The following is a 16,705-nucleotide window of genomic DNA, read 5'->3' as shown; positions in this document are numbered from 1 at the left end:
CTTGGGTGCCCGAGTGAGGAGCAAGGACGTCGCATGAGATAAAAGGGAGGAAGGTGTGGCCACTCTGCCCCAGAATTACTGGCTGCCCTCCAAAGCTAGGGGGACGGGCAGGCTGACCTCCACCAGGCCCTGGCAGCCAGAGAATTCCAGAGCTTCCCAGCCCTGCTTTTCAAAGCAATACATTTATACAGAGAGAGGGACAGGGGGCTGATAATGATTCAAAAATCCTGCAGCCGGAGTTCAATGAGAGCCTTGTAATGATGGTGATTAAAAATTAACGCCCCTGTGTGTGCAGCGATTTGCATGTGCTCTTTGCAGCCATGAATTAATTAATAAATACAAACACACTTGCTCGGGATAAGTTCCAGGACACAGACGGTTCCAGAGGGAAGACCACAGCGCTGGGACACTGGGCTCCCGGCCCTGGTCCTTCCCTCAGGGGATAACCTGAACTTCTCTGGCCTGGGGTTCTCCTTCTGTTGGCACACAAATCTGGTGGCAAAGGTTGGGATTCCAGCCCCGTTCCAACACCTTCTGTCTGTGTGAGCTTAGGCAGTTGCTTCACCCCTCTAGGGCTTGGTTTCTTTATCTGTAGAATGGGTGGAAACAACTCAGAAGGTTGTAGTGAGGACGAGGACGGAAGGAGAACTTGGATAAGAAATGTGAGGTAAGCTAGTGGTCCTGTTCCCAAGGCCCTGGGGGAAATAATGCCAGTTCACTTCAGGACCCAGAAACTAGTGTAAACCAGGGTAGCCAGATCTGCCTGGCCAGAGGGGAGGGAAAGGGCCTCGGAATTGGGAGACCCAGACTTGACTCCCAGTTCTGACACTATCTGTGAGACCTTGGTAGTCACTCAACAACTCTGTTTCTATTTGCTCATCTGTAAAATAGGGTGAGGTCTTCCGAAACTAGATTTCCAGATAGGAAGGTATTTTGAAACAATGAAAACCATGAACGCAAGGTACTATCTTTCTTATGGCGGAAACCCTAGTGGCGTAGTGGTTAAGAGCTATGGCTGCTAACCAAAAGTCGGCAGTTCAAATCTACCAGTCGCTCCTTGGAAACCCTAAGGGGCAGTTCTACTCTGTCCTATAGGGTTGCTATGAGTCAGAATCAACTTGATGGCAATGAGTTTGGGTGTTTTGGTTCTTTCTTATGCCCAATGAATGCTGTCTCATTGGGAATGGGGAATTGATCCCTGCAACATCAGGCGTGGGGAGGAGACCTGGCTGGGGGTCTCCTTGCTGCTCATCCCTCTGACAGCACTTTAATGAGCTCAGTGATTAACTGTGTGCCTCTTGAGAGCAACGTATGTACATGGAGTGCTGGGAAATACCCCCGGCCAGACCCCCACGGCTCTAATTATTTTTTATCACCCCCTAAAAAAAAAAAAAAAAAAATTTTTTTAACTAGCCTCCTAGAGCCCTGGTGGTGCAGTGGTTAAGAGGTCAGCTGCTAACCAAAAGGTCGGCAGGCAGAATCCACCAGCCGCTCCTTAGAAACCCTATGAGGGCTGTTCTACTTTGTCCTGTAGGGTCTCTGTGAGTTGGACTTGACTCGACTACAGTGGGTTTGTTTTTTGTTTAACTAGCCTCCCGGAGTTCTTTGGCTGGTGCAAAATGCACTCAGCTGCTAACCAAAAGGTTGGAGGTTAAATCCACCAGAGGTACCTTGGAAGAAACGTCTGGCAATCTACTTCCGAAAAATTAGCCACTGAGAACCCTATGGCGCAGAGTTCTACTCTGACACACATGGGGTCGCCATGAGTTGGATTTGACTTGATGGTAACTGGTTTGGTTTTGGGTTTGGAACTAGCCTCGAAGCCCCTGTCTTCCCCTGAGTTTGTTCTCCAAGGTGCTGTGTGTTGCTCTTCTCAGAGTCCTTTAGTGGCTGTCTGCTGCCTTCAGAACAAGAAGCTCTAGTTTCGGGTCCCTGCTCACCTTTCCAGCCTTGTTACCCTCCACTCTGCTTCTCTAACCACACACTTCCACCAGACCAAACCCTTGGCTGCTTCCTGCCCCTGTGTCTTCACAGGCTGGCCCCTCTCCTGGAATACTCTTCTTTGTCATCCAGACCCTCTTCTGAGAAGCCCTCCTGATCACCCCTCCCTGGGGTCCCCCAGCACTCACCTTGCCATTGTCTCCCTGTTGCAGAGCTGTGTTGCCAGTGGTCTGCCTCCCCCACTTGGCCATCCATCCCTGAGGGCTGGAGCAGTCCTCTGCCTGGTGGTCCCCAGTCCGAGCACAGGGACTGTCAGTAATGTTCATGGAAGTAAACCATTGTTACCACCTTTCAAACCACATGCCCTTGGCCTCTCTGCCTTGATTTCCTCACCTGTCCTGCCTGCCCTACCAGGTTGCCATGAGCCCTGAGGGCCCTGTGTAGTCAGGCGGGAGGTCCTTAGGTGGCATAACAGTTGTACTCGGTAACACGTGGGGACAGCATGAGCTGGGATCAACTTGAATGCAACAGGCTTGGATTTTTTGTGTGTGTTTTGGTAGATAGATGGATGTGCTTTAGCGACCCTATAGGACAGGGTAGAACTGCCCCATAGGAGTGACTGGTGGATTCGAACTGCTGACTTTTTGGTTAGCATCCAAACTCTTAACCACTGTGACACCAGGGCTCCACAGTGCATACAGGGGAGCGAAAGGGAATCAAGGGCTTCCACACATACCCCCCTACCTCTCCTCTGTATCCTGTAACAGGCCCTGGACTTGTCTCCTGTACCTTCTGGAAGCTTCTGGAAACTCTTGGCTCCTTCTCTGCCCCTGCTAGCCCCGCCTCAGCTCCAGGTGTCTCTCTCTCCAGCTATTTTCTTTTCAGATCTGGAGTTCAAAAGAACATCAGGACTGCCCTGACAGGGAACACAACAGAGAACCCCTGAGGGAGCAGGAGAGTAGTGGGATGCAGACCTCAGATTCTCGTAAAAAGAACAGACTTAATGGTCTGACTGAGACTAGAAGGCCCCAGACCTTCTGTTGGCCCAGGACAGGAACCATTCCCAAAGCCAACTCTCAGACATGGATTGGACTGGACAATGGGTTGGAGAGGGATGCTGGTGAGGAGTGAGCTTCTTGGATCAGGTGGACACTTGAGACTATGTTGGCATCTCCTGCCTGGGGGAGGGGATGAGAGGGTGGAGGGGGTTAGAAACTGGTGAAATGGACACGAAAACAGAGAGTGGAGGGAGAGTGTGGGCTGTCTCATTAGGGGGAGAGTAATCGGGAGTGTGTGGCAAGGTGAATGTGGGTTTTTGTGTGAGAGACTGACTTGATTTATAAACCTGCACTTAAAGCACAATAAAAATTATTAAAAAAAAAAAAAAAGAACATCAGCTCTGGGAGCCACAGCCCGGGGCTCCTTCCTGTTGGCCCAGCGGGAGCCTGCGGGGCACTGCCTACCTCGCCCTGCTGGGTGTAGGCCACCAGGAAGCAGGGCGTTTGGGTGCTGTAGGCATCAACTCCAATTAGAGGGAGGCCAATTCAAGGCCAGAGCCCAGGGAAGGGGGCCTTGGTCTAGAGAGAGCCTGAAGACACGTCTCTGAAAGTCTTTTCAAAGGTCCCCAGGCCTGGGGCCGGGGTGGTGCAATAATAGTAAAACAACATTTGCATAGAAATTTCGTTTACAAGGCACTTTCTCAGGGCGGGTGGGTCAGGAGGCACTGGGTGGCCCTTGGAATCCAGGCGGGGAGGACGGCCTGGCCTGGGGTGGGTTCCTCCCCCCAGCCAAGCTGGCGACAGTACTCCAGAGAAACAAAGCACCATTCATCAGCTGCTTCCGGTTTCTCTGGGTCCCTATCCTTTTTCCCTTGTGGCTCCCACGAAGAGCTCTTGAGGGGCTTGTCACTCAGGCTAGAGGAGGGGTGTCTGTGGTCCCAGAGGGAGTGGGTGGCTGAGACCCTCTGCACCCGCCTGTGCCGCCTTCACCACCCCCTCTTTCCCCCACCCCCCGGCCCCCAAGTTTGGGTAGAATCCGAACCGCCTTGCTGGGAGTGGTTTGTGCAACCCTGGGATTGCTCACTGTGGCTGTGTCTTCAGGTATAAAGTATGCGCACAGGTTGGGTAAGCCCTCTGAGGTGCGTGTGTGTTTGGTAACCCTCAGCGATAAGCCGTGTGTGGGTCTTTGCTAATCCCTCCCCACCAGTGAGCACTGGGAGAGGGACTTAGGGACGTAGTGTGAGGGGCATGGGGGCCCCGGGCATCTGCACCTGCAGCGTGGGTGGGCTGTGAGGTGGCTGCACACCACTCCTGTGCGGCCTCAGCTAGACAGCTGTCTGGGGTCACCTGAGAGAGCCTTTCGGGGAGAAAGGGTGAGGGAGCAGCACTGGCCCCAGGGCCCTTAAGGCCTCGCATGAGCTATATAGGGGCCACCTGTAGGGGCGCCACAGCTGCAGCAGCCTGAGCAGGAGCTGAGGGATGGAGGAGGTCATTGCCGGCCTGCAGCGGTTCACTTTTGCCTTTGAGGAGGATGTGGAGATGCAGAAGGGTGTGGGGCTCCTGCCTTTCCAGGGCATGGACAGTGAGTGGGCAGCACGCGACCCTCCCGGGGCCCAGCTCCTGGTGGCCTGGCCCCTTCTCTCTGGCTCTCCTTTCTACTCACAGGGTTGGGGGTGCAGGTGGGGGGAAGCTAGGCAGTGGGAAGCTTGAGCCTGCCGTCTAGGAATCCCAGTTTAGCCCCTTTCCTCTTAGGGGCTCAGGCCCCACCTCTATGTCCCTTCCAGGACTCTGGGAGAACGGGGCTGGCTCTGTGTCGTCCATTTTCCAGATTGGGCAAACAGAGACACAGAGAGAAGTAGAGACAGAGAAGCTACAACTAGGACGCCCAGACTAGCTTCCAGGGTGCCAGGGTGGCCTTGCCTTGGTCCTCTCCTTCTCCTGTGAGGGTTAGGGGGCAGAGGTGTTGAGGCTCGGAGGCTGGCCTGGATTTGGGGACCACAGGCCCGAGCCTCAAGGGGGTCTAGGTGGGACTTGCTGATGGGGGTGAAGGCCTCCGGGGAAACTCCCTTCTCCTTTCCCTCCCTTCCCCTTCAGAGTCAGGCTCAGCTGTGTGCACCTTTTTCAGGAAAGAGCTCTGCGGGAAAGGTGAGTGAGGGTTGCCGGTGGGCCTGGGCCACACAGGGGATCAGGGGCCGTCCAGGCTACACGGGCCACACTGGCTCAGATGTCAAATCTGCACCTGGTTGGGGGGCATGGCAAAATATTAGCTTTATTATTAGTAGGCAAAGGATTGGTGGGTGGGTGTTTCTCTGCTCAGCAGCCTGTGTCCGAGGGTAAAGCAGAGTCACCAGGAAGGGGCAGCTCCTTCCTCCTGCCTTGCTAGGGGTGCCAGAGGGCTTATGGGCCTGGCCTGTGTGTCCTCAGAGGCCCCGGCCAAGTGAGTGTGCCCCCTTCTGCCTCCGCCCGCCAACCCTTGGCTTCTTAGTCTCTGTGGGACCAGGTCAATCGTCCTACCCATTCCCTACGCCCTAGGTAGCTCTGGCCACAGTCTCTAAAGGGCTGCCAACAGCACTCTCCCTCCTCCCCGTCTCGGACTTTGGGTTAAGCAAAGTGTTCTTCCTAAGCTCCTGTCCCCAGATGCAGCCCTGCTGGGGAAGCCTGGCTTAAACATAGGTGTTCTTAACTTTTTTTCTTTTCTGGCTCATGGAACACTTAGAGGCTCTCCCCATAAAAAAACCAAAAAGTCTTGCATCCAGTTTTAGGCAGGGGGAGCCCTGGTGGCTCAGCAGGTAACCAAAAGGTCGGCAGTTCGAATCCACCAGCCACTCTTTGGAAACCCTCTGGGCCAGTTCTGCTCTGTCCTATAGGGTTGCTGTGAGCGGGATTGGACTTGAGGGCAACAGGTTTTGTTTTGTTTTTTTTTTCCAGCCTCCCAGAGGCCTGGCAATAGATCCAGGCTAAGAACTCTGCTAGTATGAATCAGTTTAGGACCTGCTTTGGGGTCCAAATAAATCTGTCCCTGGGAGCTGGGAGGCCCTTGAGCCCTGTTTGCCCACGTGCCTCATTTTGCCCCCAGCCTGGTGATAGGTGAGAAGGGAGACAGCCCATTGTGCAGCCAGGCCTGACCCCCACCCCGCCCCGCCCCACCCCTGCTCCATCAGGACTCAGTGATTCCTCCTCAGACCCCATCTCCTCAGCTCAGCCCGTCCCACCTCTAAAGCCATAGTTCATAGTGAGGCCCTCTTGCAGGATACTTGTTGTCGTGGAAGGTCAGACCCAAGCAAGTCCACGGCCAAGGGTGGCAGGGGGCTGGGGGAGGCGGGTGGGGTTGTTGTTGTGTGCCATAGATTCTGACTCATCGGGGTTTCTGAGGAACGGTTGGTGGATTAGAACTGCCCACCTTTTGGTTAGCGGCTCCTCTGTAAAGATTACAGCCTAGGAAACCCTACAGGACAGTTCTACTCTGTCTCTTAGGGTCACTATGAGTCAGAATCGACTCAACAGCAACAGGTTAATCTTTAATGGAAGCAGACTGCCACATCATTCTCCCATGGAGCGGCAGGTGCGTTCCAACACCGACTTTTTGGTTAGCAAGCTCAGCAGCTGAGTGATTAACCATTGTATCACCAAGGTTCCTGTTAATGGCCCAGTGCAGGGGATAGGGGTATTAAAGGAGAACACCTTCCCAGGCCCTATCAAGATTCCATCAGAGAGAGTTGCCCACCATGAGGCCAGGCCTGCTTAGAAACTTAGGCATTGGGATGCTCTTCCTGCTGGTGGCAATGCCATTTTAAGGAAGAGGATACATAATTAAATATGACATTTCCATGTAAGATTCCTTCTAAATGGTTATGAGATTGGCTCTTACATCACTGTGTTTCCAGAATCAGGAAGCATAGTGTTTGTTTTTCTGAAGACAGGAATCCAATGAGCCCTTAATGAATACTTAGTATATGCTGGGTGTTGGGATTCAAATCCGCTCGGGTTGGAGCTGCAGGACAAGCCTGGAGGAGAGGTTGTGCAGAGTGCCACAGGGGTGTAAGGAGAGAGCTGCCTGCACAGTTGGGCTCCTGAGACTCAGTTGGCAGCTTGCCAATCAGAGAAGGGACAGATGGCGGTGGGCAGGGAGAAACTTTTGGGCAAAGGTGTGGTGGAACAGCTGTCTGAGAACACAGCGAGTCCTTCCTGCTGCCTCTGGCCCCTAATTCTAGCCCCTACCAAGGGCTCCTGAGGCACTGGCGGTTCAGTGGTAGAGGTCTCACCTCCTGTGCAGGATACCTGGGTTCCATTCTCGGCAAACACATCTCATGTACACCCACCACCTATCTGTCAGTGGACGCTTGTGCGCTCTATGATGCAAAATAGGATTCAGCGGAGCTTCCAGGCTAAGATGGACTAGGAAGAAAGGCTGGCGATCTGCTTCCAAAAATCAGCCAGCGAAGGTCCTAGGGATCACAACGGTTTGATTGATAACCAATGGTGGAAATGACACAGGACTGGGCTCCGTTTTGTTGCGTTGTGCATGGGGTCACCGTAAGTTGGGGGCTGACTCAATGGCAGCTTTCAACCAGCACCAGGAGCTCGGGGGAGGGGACAGAGGAGGACAGCTAGGGTGGGAAGCCCCCACGCTCCAGGGAAGGCCCTCAGGGGGTGTGTGGGGCCTCCCGGCAGGTGCTCTGGTGTCTCCAGGTAAGCGCTGCCCCTTCCGGCATGACAGCGGCGGCAGAACAGTGGTGTGCAAACACTGGCTGCGGGGGCTGTGCAAGAAGGGTGACCAATGCCATTTCCTGCACCAGTATGACGTCGCCAGGATGCCTGAGTGCTACTTCTACTCCAAGTTTGGTAAGGCTGCCAGCCCTGGGGAGGGCAGGGAGGCTGGAAACGGGGGGCTCCCAGGAGGCCAACGAGGCCAAATCTGAGCCTCAGGTGCCTGCTTCTCCAAACCCCTAGAAAAAAAATGGACCTGTGCTCTGTGATTCCCGCCTTCCGCTGCTTCACAGGCTCAGACAACCCCATTACCCCCAAGAGAAGAAGAGGGTAGGGTTGATATCAAAGACTGAATCCCTCCGTGCTGCCTACTCACACCCGGGACTGACCATCAGGGGAAGCGAACCCCAAACAGGCATCTCTCAGGCCCGGGGCTCAGGCTGGTGGTTCTTAAATGCTGGGCCTCCAAGAACCATGCTTACAATGTGTTGGCATTGTGGTCCCCACAAACCACTGTGGTACCTGCAAACCATTGTGGTCCCCACAAACTACCTGTATGTTGTTTCAACCGACTTGATATTTTTAACCCTTATTCTAGAAGAAAGAGTAACATTGCTTCCCTCAATGGAAAACTGGTATCCCTGGTCAGAAGTAAAAGGTAACTGTAAATATCAAGTCAGGAGGTTGAGAGGTACCACCCCTATGTTATCATGTGTACCGCACTTTGGGAACTACTGGGCATCTTACTTCCCTTCTGGCCTCAAGTCCCTCTTTTGTCATCCAAGGGGTTATTTTGGGGGAAGACGCAGCCACTTTCCACCTCCTTTAAGAATGGAATCAGAGTGCTTAGGTGGTGCAAACGGTTAACGTGCTCGGTTGCTAACTGAAAGGCTGAAGTTCGAGTCTACCTGGAGGTACCCCAAGAGAATGGAATCTGTGAATGTGTTTCGGCTCTTCCTCCTCAACGAAATTCTACAGCTCGGTGCTTCTCAGAGCTGGAAGAAGCCTTCAGGGTTAGCTAGTCTGGTAGTTTTCAGACTGGGTTCCAAGAAGAGTAGCCTGGAGTAAGAGAGCTGGGAAAATTCCCCATGATGCCATTGACTCAGGAGGTTCAGCTCCACAATGTAGCTGGAGCTGCTTCAGGGGCCACGGGCAGCTGTCCCTCATTGGTGGTTACAGGCAGGTGGGGAGGGTCCTGGGTACGTGGGAAGAAGGCATACCATCCTCTAAGTCAGCAAGGGTGTGTCCCATGTCAAAATTCTCTTTCCTGTCTGCTCCTTGGAGGTGAGGGCCCTGGTAGTTCACAAACTGCCCATGTTTTCCTTTCAAGAAAGGACAAGTTTATCTGGAGACCAGCTCCCTTTGGTCATCACTTAAAACTCTGTCACTTCTTTACTCCTTTAATAAACCCTGGTTGGTTTTCATTTGGGGATTGGGTACCGTGCTGAACATGGCAAGAGGAGTAAGACCAAGTCCTCTTCTGGCCTCAAATTACTCAGATTAGTGTAAACTCATGATTACAACACATAGTCTGTGTTTTTGTCCTTAGAACAAATGAATGAATATCTCTCTCCAATATATCAAAGGCAGTATCATTCTCCTTTTTTTTTGCTTTTTTAAAAATTGTGCTTTAGATGAAGGTTTACAGAGCAAATTAGTTTCTCATTAAACAATGAATATGCATATTGTTTTGTGACATTGGTTGCCAACCCCACGATGTGTCAACTCTCCTTCTCCACCTTGGGTTCCCCTTTTCCATTCATCCAGCTTTCCTGTCCTCTCCTGCCTTCTCATCCTTGCCCTGGGTTGGACGATACAAGGTGGAGCTACATGTATTATGTTTGTTTTATGGGGCTGCCTAATCTTTGGTTGAAGGGTGAACTTCAGGAGTGACTTCAGTACTGAGTTAAAAGGGTGACAGGGGACTATACTCTTGGGGTTTCTCCAGCCTCTATCAGACCAGTAGGTCTGGTCTTTTTTTGTGAGTTTGAATATTTGCTCTACATTTTTCTCCAGCTCTGTTGGGGACCCCCCTATTGTAATCCCTGTCAGAGCAGTTGGTGGTGGTAGTCAGGCGCCATCTGGTTGTGTTGGGCTCAGTTTGGTGGAGGCTGTGGTAGTTGTGGTTCATTAGTCCTTTGGACTAATCTTTCCCTTGTGTTCTTTGGTTTTCTTCTCTCTCCTGTGCTCAGATGGGGTAGATCAGTGGAGTGTCTTAGAGGACCACTCACAAGCTTTTAGGACCTCGGATGCTACTCAATATCATTCTTATTGGAGTCCTTGGATGGTGCAAAGGGTTAAAGTGCTGGGCTGCTAACTGAAAGGCTGGTGGCTCAAGTCCACCTAGAGGTGCCTTGGAAGAAAGGCCTGGTGATCTTCTGAAATATCAGCCATTGAAAACCTATGGAGAACAGTTCTACTCGTACATACGTGGGCTCACCATGAGCCAGAATCAACTCCACAGTAACTGGGATTGCTGGTATATCATTCTTATTGGCAGTAAATTGCTTCCTTTAAAGAAAAAAAAAAGGACTGCTGGGAGTACGCGAGTGGGAAAGGGCAGCGGAAAGGAGGCTGGGAAGTCTAGGGTATTTATTTGGTGCTGTTCCTTGGCTGTGCTGTTGAAAGGGGTATTGGGCGTCTCCGGAAGGTGAGAACTGAAGGTGAAGAGCTGGTGCCACCTGCTGGCCATAAGAGGAATGCAGACATGTGCATCCAGTCCAGGGCAGAAATGCAACCCCATTGCAGAGCAGGCTTCCCATTATCTCTACCTATCAAATGTTGACCTAGCCCCAGGGGTGATGTCCTTTGACTTCCTAGAAGGCTCAGGCCCAGAGCTAGCACTCCATCAAGCGCTATACACTGGTGATGAGCAAGCCCTCCCACCCTTCAACAGCGCGAGGAAGCCCGGACGAAAACGGACGGGACATCGCCCCCCTGAGCCCCGGGGTCTTCATTTGAGAAATGAGAGGGCGGGAAGAGAATGGCAGTTTTAAACTCTTAGGAAGCAGTGGTATTATCCTTCATATGAAACGTTGCTTTGTAGAACCTTGATGTATAAAATACATCTCTTTGGAGCATAGTTTGAAAACTACTCAAGTAGATACTTTATGAAGTCCCTTTCAACCCTGAAAAGCACTGAATTATTGAAATTTAAGGAGGATAAAATTGGAAAGAGTCACAACTTCTCTACTTGAGTGAGGTGAAAAGTGGCCTGAATCTTCTCCCGTGCCTCCTTTAGAGCTGTGGGTCCTTAACTTTGGGAAATCAGAGGGCTCTTACAACCCCTCCTAAGAAACCTGTGCCCACAGGGCTGGCTCCTTCTGCAGAGAAGCTCAACAGGAGTCTTGGTGGGATCCATAAACAGAAAGATTAGAGCAGACGCTTAGGGTAATCACAGGTGTCCCCCTGTGTAGTACCTATTTTCATCCTTGTGCCAACCTTGAAGTAAGTACCCTGTTCTTCTTGGCATTTTCACCAGGCACAACTGCTCTGCCAGGCTCTGGAAGTGGTGTAGGTGCCACAAAGAGACAAGGAGAGGGCTTTAATGAAAGCACATAGTAACATCTCTACTCAGTGTCTTATCTCTCCTCGGGTCGCTAGCTGCTAGCTCCAGGTCTCCCTGGTCTCTCCTTGTCTCTGGTAGCCTCTAACTGCCTTCTAGTCCGGTCCCTTCTGGATGTATGGCCTGTCCCAACTCTTCCAGATGTGTGTATTCATACCCATGCCCTGCTTAGCAAATTATTACCAAGGTCCACCCTTCTTAGATTGCAGGATGGGTTAAAAAGACCTTGATGTTTTTTAAAAAAGCCGCTGAAGACCAGAAGAAAAGCAAGTGGTTTGTACGTGAGGGGCTAATCCAGTTTGGGGAGGGGGGAAGTATCGTAAAGACGAGCCTGCTTATGTCACTGAATTGTACACCGAAGACTGGTTGGAACAGCAATTTTTTTTGTGTGTGATACATAGTAAAACCTGCAAAAGGCAGAACCTATATAAGGCAGAAACCTGTCAGAGAAGGAAAACCCACTCAATAAAACAAGGGAGAATCCTTAATGGAGAGTGATAGAGAAGGTGGAAAAACAAGGCAGTGCCATTAAGTTCTGGCTCTCATAGGTTTCCCTGTATATTTTAACACACACACACACACACACACACACACACACACACACACACACACACACAGAGCCCACTTACGTACAAAGAATGGCATCATTTCAGGTGACTGCAACAATAAGGAGTGTTCCTTTCTTCATGTGAAGCCAGCTTCCAAGACCCAGGACTGTCCTTGGTATGATCAAGGTTTCTGCAAGAACGGTGAGGACTTGACTGGAGGGGTGCATTGAGGGGGCATAGGCGATCGGGGTGGGGGGCTCCTGGCAGGTGATGGAGTATTCTGATGAGGATCTGTGGAGTCTGCCCCTGCCCCCCGAGTTGAAATCCCAACAGATGGAACTGCCAACTTTCCAGTTAGCAGCTGAGTGTTTAACCGTTGCATCACAAGGGCTCCTTCTACACTTTCTAGAGATAAATAAAAGGCGGCAAACAACGGTCCACTTTGATGTAAGTCCTCCAAGACATGGGGCATGTCAGAGTGACACTTCCAACCCTGCCTACATCAGGACTTGCCAGCTGACACCTGCCCAGGTTCCTTTTCCCAGCTGAGTTACATGGCTAGGAAGCGCTGCTGCAGGGCTAGATGGAAAGGGCAGGAGGATCAATCAGTTCCATGGCAATGGGCTTGGTTTTTTAAATGGGTAGGGAGTCCCTCGGTGGTACAAATGAAAGGTTGGTGGTTTGAATCCACCCAGAGGCACCTTGGAAGAAAGGCCTGGTGATCTCTTTCTGAAAGATCACAGCCATCGAAAACTCTGTGGGTCACAGTTCTACTCTGACACAAGTGGGGTTGCCATTAGCCAGAATTGACTTGACAGCAACTAGTTTTTTAAAAAAAATTATTTAAGTGGTATCCTATGAACCCTGGTGGCACAGTGGTTAAGTGCTTGGCTCCACAAGACAGAGATGTGGCAATGTGCTTCCATAAAAGATTTACAGTCTTGGAAAACCCTATGGGACAGTTCTACTCTATCCTATAGGGTTGCTGTGAGTCAGAATGGACTTGACAGCAATGGGTAAGGGTCTGACTGTCCATACCCTTCCCCATGGACCTTTCCATGTGTTTCCCCTTGTCCTAAAGCAGATCTTCCTGGTCATTTCCTCTTTGCCCAGCAGGTCCCCTGTGCAAATACCGCCACATCCACAGGGTGATGTGTATCAACTACTTAGCTGGCTTCTGCCCTGAAGGACCCAAGTGCCAATTTACACAGTAAGTACGCATGACCCTTGGAATACCAGTGCCCACCAAATGCTGGGCCCACCCTCTAACTTCTCAGCCACCAAATCCAAAGACCAGGAGGCTTCTGTACCTTCACTGGCCCAGGGTGGAAAGTCCAGTATCTGCCCAGCACCTGCCCACCATGCTGCTGGCCTTGCTGTGCCCGCCCCACCCCAAGCACTCAGTGCTAACGACCGTGCTAAACTCCAGCCCATGCCCGGGAACATAGGCTCATGCTGTGGAAGGGTGCACGTCTGCGGAAGGGTGCACATCATCTCACAAATGGTCCTAGAAACAAGTAGAAACATTGAATACCCCCCTCCTCTAAGAATTCTCAGCAACTCTTCACTCTGGGGCTACAATAAGGGCTCCATCCCCTGAGGGCTCTGAAATAGGAAGTCTGCAGCAGGCCGGTGCTTGGCATGTAAATGAGCAGGACACAGGAAGCCAGAGCAGGGCGCTAACTGTCTCTCTCTCTCCTCCCCCCAGTCCCAAGATGAACCTGCTTTTATTCAGTCCCAGATACGTGAAGGTGAGTGCAGGCAGGGACCTGCAGATGTCTCATTTAGTCCACTTCTCACTGTCCCCCCGGGAACGCCGCTCCCTAGTGTGGCTGCTGCACAGTTCCCAGGGGACCTTCACCCTCCCACATGACCTGCCCAGAGCACTCCCCAGTGACATCACCCACCATCACCGTGTGTGACACTCATATGCGCTTGTTCCTCTCAGACCCATTTCCGACCTCTGTGATCACGGCTTCAGGTGGGACTTTGCAGCTCACCAGCCCCAGGCTTTCCTTCTCCTTGGAAAACGTGTGGGTTTCTTCAAAAAAAGGGGACCCGGCTTCGGATTCATTTTCTGAGTCAGCGCTATCCTGGTTGTGCCCAGTCCCTACGGAGACACTTCTTCTATTGATGCCCAACACCCGTGAGAGCCTACCTCAGGGATCAAAGAACTACAGCCTGACGGCCAAATCCAGGCTGCGGCCTGTTTCTGTACAGCTGGAAAGCTAAGGCTGATTTTTACATTTTTAATAGGTTGGGGTAAAAAACAAAATATTTTGTGATGTGCAAATTGTATGAAATTTAAACTTCAGTACTCATAAACTGATTTATTGGAACGCAGCCATGCTCCTTCATTTTACTTGTCGTCTCTGGCTGCTTTCACACCCCAAAGGCAGAGCTGAGTAGTTGAGATGGACCCTGTGGCCTGCAAAGCCTAAAACATTTATAGTTTGGTCGTCTACAGAAAAAGTTTGCTGACCCCAGGTCTAGATGGCTGATGTTGGGCTGTCATTTGTCGGAAAGGCCAAAAGAGAAGTGTGAACCTTGGGGGCAGCTACTGAGTTCTGAGAGGTGAGATCAGTTAACTGGCAAGAAACCCAGCACCAGAGGCTGGGATGGCAATGGCATGGAGGAGGGCGACCCCTGCTGGCCCCCAGCAGGGAAGCATCCTCAATGCCTATGGGGAATTTACGAGCCCACTTCGAACTTTCATCAGAAGATATGCTTTGGGCAATTAAAAGGAAAAGAAAGGCATTTCCAAATCTGGGTTAAGCGTGCCTGTGTGGCCCGTGCCCCCACCTCAGTGTAAAGATGCCAGGTCTGTACGCGGCAAGTATCTGCAGCAGGTGTTCCTGACTTGACTTTGTCAGCAGACTGTAAACAGGCCCTGGGATTCAGCCCCTCCTGCTTCTGCGGTAGAGCCACCTCCCGAGTGGCCCTCCCTGACACAGTGCTTGCTTCTCCGGATGAGGCCCCAACCTGCCCGCCTCCTGCCTGGGGCTCAGGGCTCTGCAGAAAGCCTTGTGCTACAGGGTGTGTGAAAGCGGATAGGGCTGGGCTGCTGCTGCTGAGGGCCAGGAGGGGCGGCTCTGCCCAGCTAGCTGCAAGAAAACACGACACCCTCTCTACAACAGATAGGAAAACTGTACTGCAGTTTATAAGTTCTAGAGCATGAATTAGGGAGAATAGGGGGATACTGTAAGGCCCCTCGGTGGTGCGAACTGTCTGCTCTTGGCGACTAACTGAAAGGTTGGCGGTTCCCAACCTTTCTGCAGCGGTGCTGTAGAAGCGAGGCCTGGTGATTTGCCTCTGTAAAGGTTATAGACAAGGAAACCCTAGGGAGCTTAGTTCGCCTCTGTAACACATGAGGTCACCATGACTTGCAATCAACTCGATGGCAATGGGTTTTTTTTTTTTTTGGTTTTGGGGCGATACAGGTAAACCAAATGTTGTAACACAAAGTCTCAGCACCTGATCTTGTATCTCCCGCCAGATAAGACTGTGTGTTTCTTTATAAGGCTAATGATGACACACTTTCAGTCCCCTGTTCTGCTGCCTGCTAATTCTCAGTTATTTGCACAGAATTAGATCTTCAGATCTGGGAGCAGTTTTGGTAAGGGAAGGATGCAGCACTTTGGTTTTCTCTCTGGGTCTTCTGGTTTATCAGGAGGAAAAAAAAGCACCTTTATCACATCTCCAAGGGGTAGCTTCTCAATTGTCCTGAGCTTTGTCTGTTCTGCAAGAGATTCGTTATTTCACAAGGAGGGAAGAAAGGAGAAACCATTCATTTTCTTCTACATTTGATTTTATTGGCCTTTGAAAGGCCACAGCCTTGTTCTCTGGGATACTTAACACTGGTCTCCAATCTCGAGGTCCCTCTCAGGCCTGAAACGTAGCCTCATTTATGCGCAGAAACCATCACGTTCCTTAGAAAGCCAGCTATCCCCTATGGCTCCCTGGACAGTTCAGGCGTTTTCTCTTGGGATTTAAATTTACAGAAAATGTCATGCCATTATCTTTTTCCCTTTTAATGTCGAAAAACGGGCCATTATGCTAGTAAGTACAGTTAATACCCACCTGGTAGGACTTATCAAAAAGTAGTCCGTGGTTTGGGGAACTGGAAGACCCACTAGTGAAGATACCCAGTGGTCATCTTATGGGGTCCTCTGTTCCCAACGTTCCAGAGTGAGCACACTGCCAGCCAAAACGGGACACGAGGTGCAGAAGCAGCCCGCTACACTTAGGCTTACCTCCTTCTACGCTGTGAGTGAACCACTAAAAATACAACAGAACCAAAGGCAGATCGAGCGACTGTGGCAGGAACAAGTTATCCGTGAAGTGGGGGAGCAAGTTATAGGTAAAACCCAGAGCTAGGGTGTATGGGAAATACGTGATCATTCTGCTCTGCTCAGCTCCCGCGCTGCTAGTCAATTCTGGGCTGCACACGGCAGTTCTCGTGCATACAGCCTCACGTGCTGCCATCAACGGGCAATTATATCAAATGGTTTTCTTTAGCATGACAGCTGCTTCTTTGCATGGCTCATTTAAGAATATATTTTTGTACATGGCTTATGCGGGGCTATGATGGGGAGATGGGTGGTACAGAAAAGGTGTATCCTGGGGAGAGAAGGTACACTGACATGGGTCATTTAACATGATGCTGTCTATGCCATTACGTAGGCCAATGACCAATGCAGTGGAATCCACTGGGAAAGGCGCGTGGAGGCTAAGCTGAGCCTTTTAGAGGAATTCGGGGAAGCGCAACTATCTAAGGCAAGAAGTAGAAATAGCCACCCTGCCTGTGGCAGATGCAGACAGTGGCCTGCCCTGCCTGGAGCTGTAGGGGAAGGGGGAAGGCAGTCTAAAATAATGCAGGCCAGGAGCCATATTTGGGGGGTATGAATCCCAGCTCCACTGTGCTATGCTATGTGACGAGTTTCCTC

General features: G+C 51.3%; 1 protein-coding gene across 1 annotated transcript; it reads left to right on the top strand.

The window, feature by feature from the left end:
• The first annotated feature begins 4,405 nt into the window (after window positions 1-4,405).
• On the top strand, window positions 4,406-14,041 carry CPSF4L (cleavage and polyadenylation specific factor 4 like). Its single transcript, XM_049859903.1, has 6 exons — window positions 4,406-4,521; window positions 5,034-5,084; window positions 7,629-7,781; window positions 11,865-11,960; window positions 12,876-12,969; window positions 13,468-14,041. The coding sequence occupies exons 1-6, from the start codon at window positions 4,419-4,421 to the stop codon at window positions 13,679-13,681; spliced, it is 711 nt and encodes a 236-aa protein (XP_049715860.1). The 5' UTR covers window positions 4,406-4,418; the 3' UTR covers window positions 13,682-14,041.
• The last annotated feature ends 2,664 nt before the right edge of the window (window positions 14,042-16,705 follow it).

This window comes from Elephas maximus, chromosome 19, assembly GCF_024166365.1.
Source record: "Elephas maximus indicus isolate mEleMax1 chromosome 19, mEleMax1 primary haplotype, whole genome shotgun sequence".
In the NCBI taxonomy this organism is placed as follows: Eukaryota; Metazoa; Chordata; class Mammalia; order Proboscidea; family Elephantidae; genus Elephas; species Elephas maximus.
Note: the sequence above shows the minus strand (reverse complement) of the source record. Positions and strands in the feature narration are given on the sequence as shown.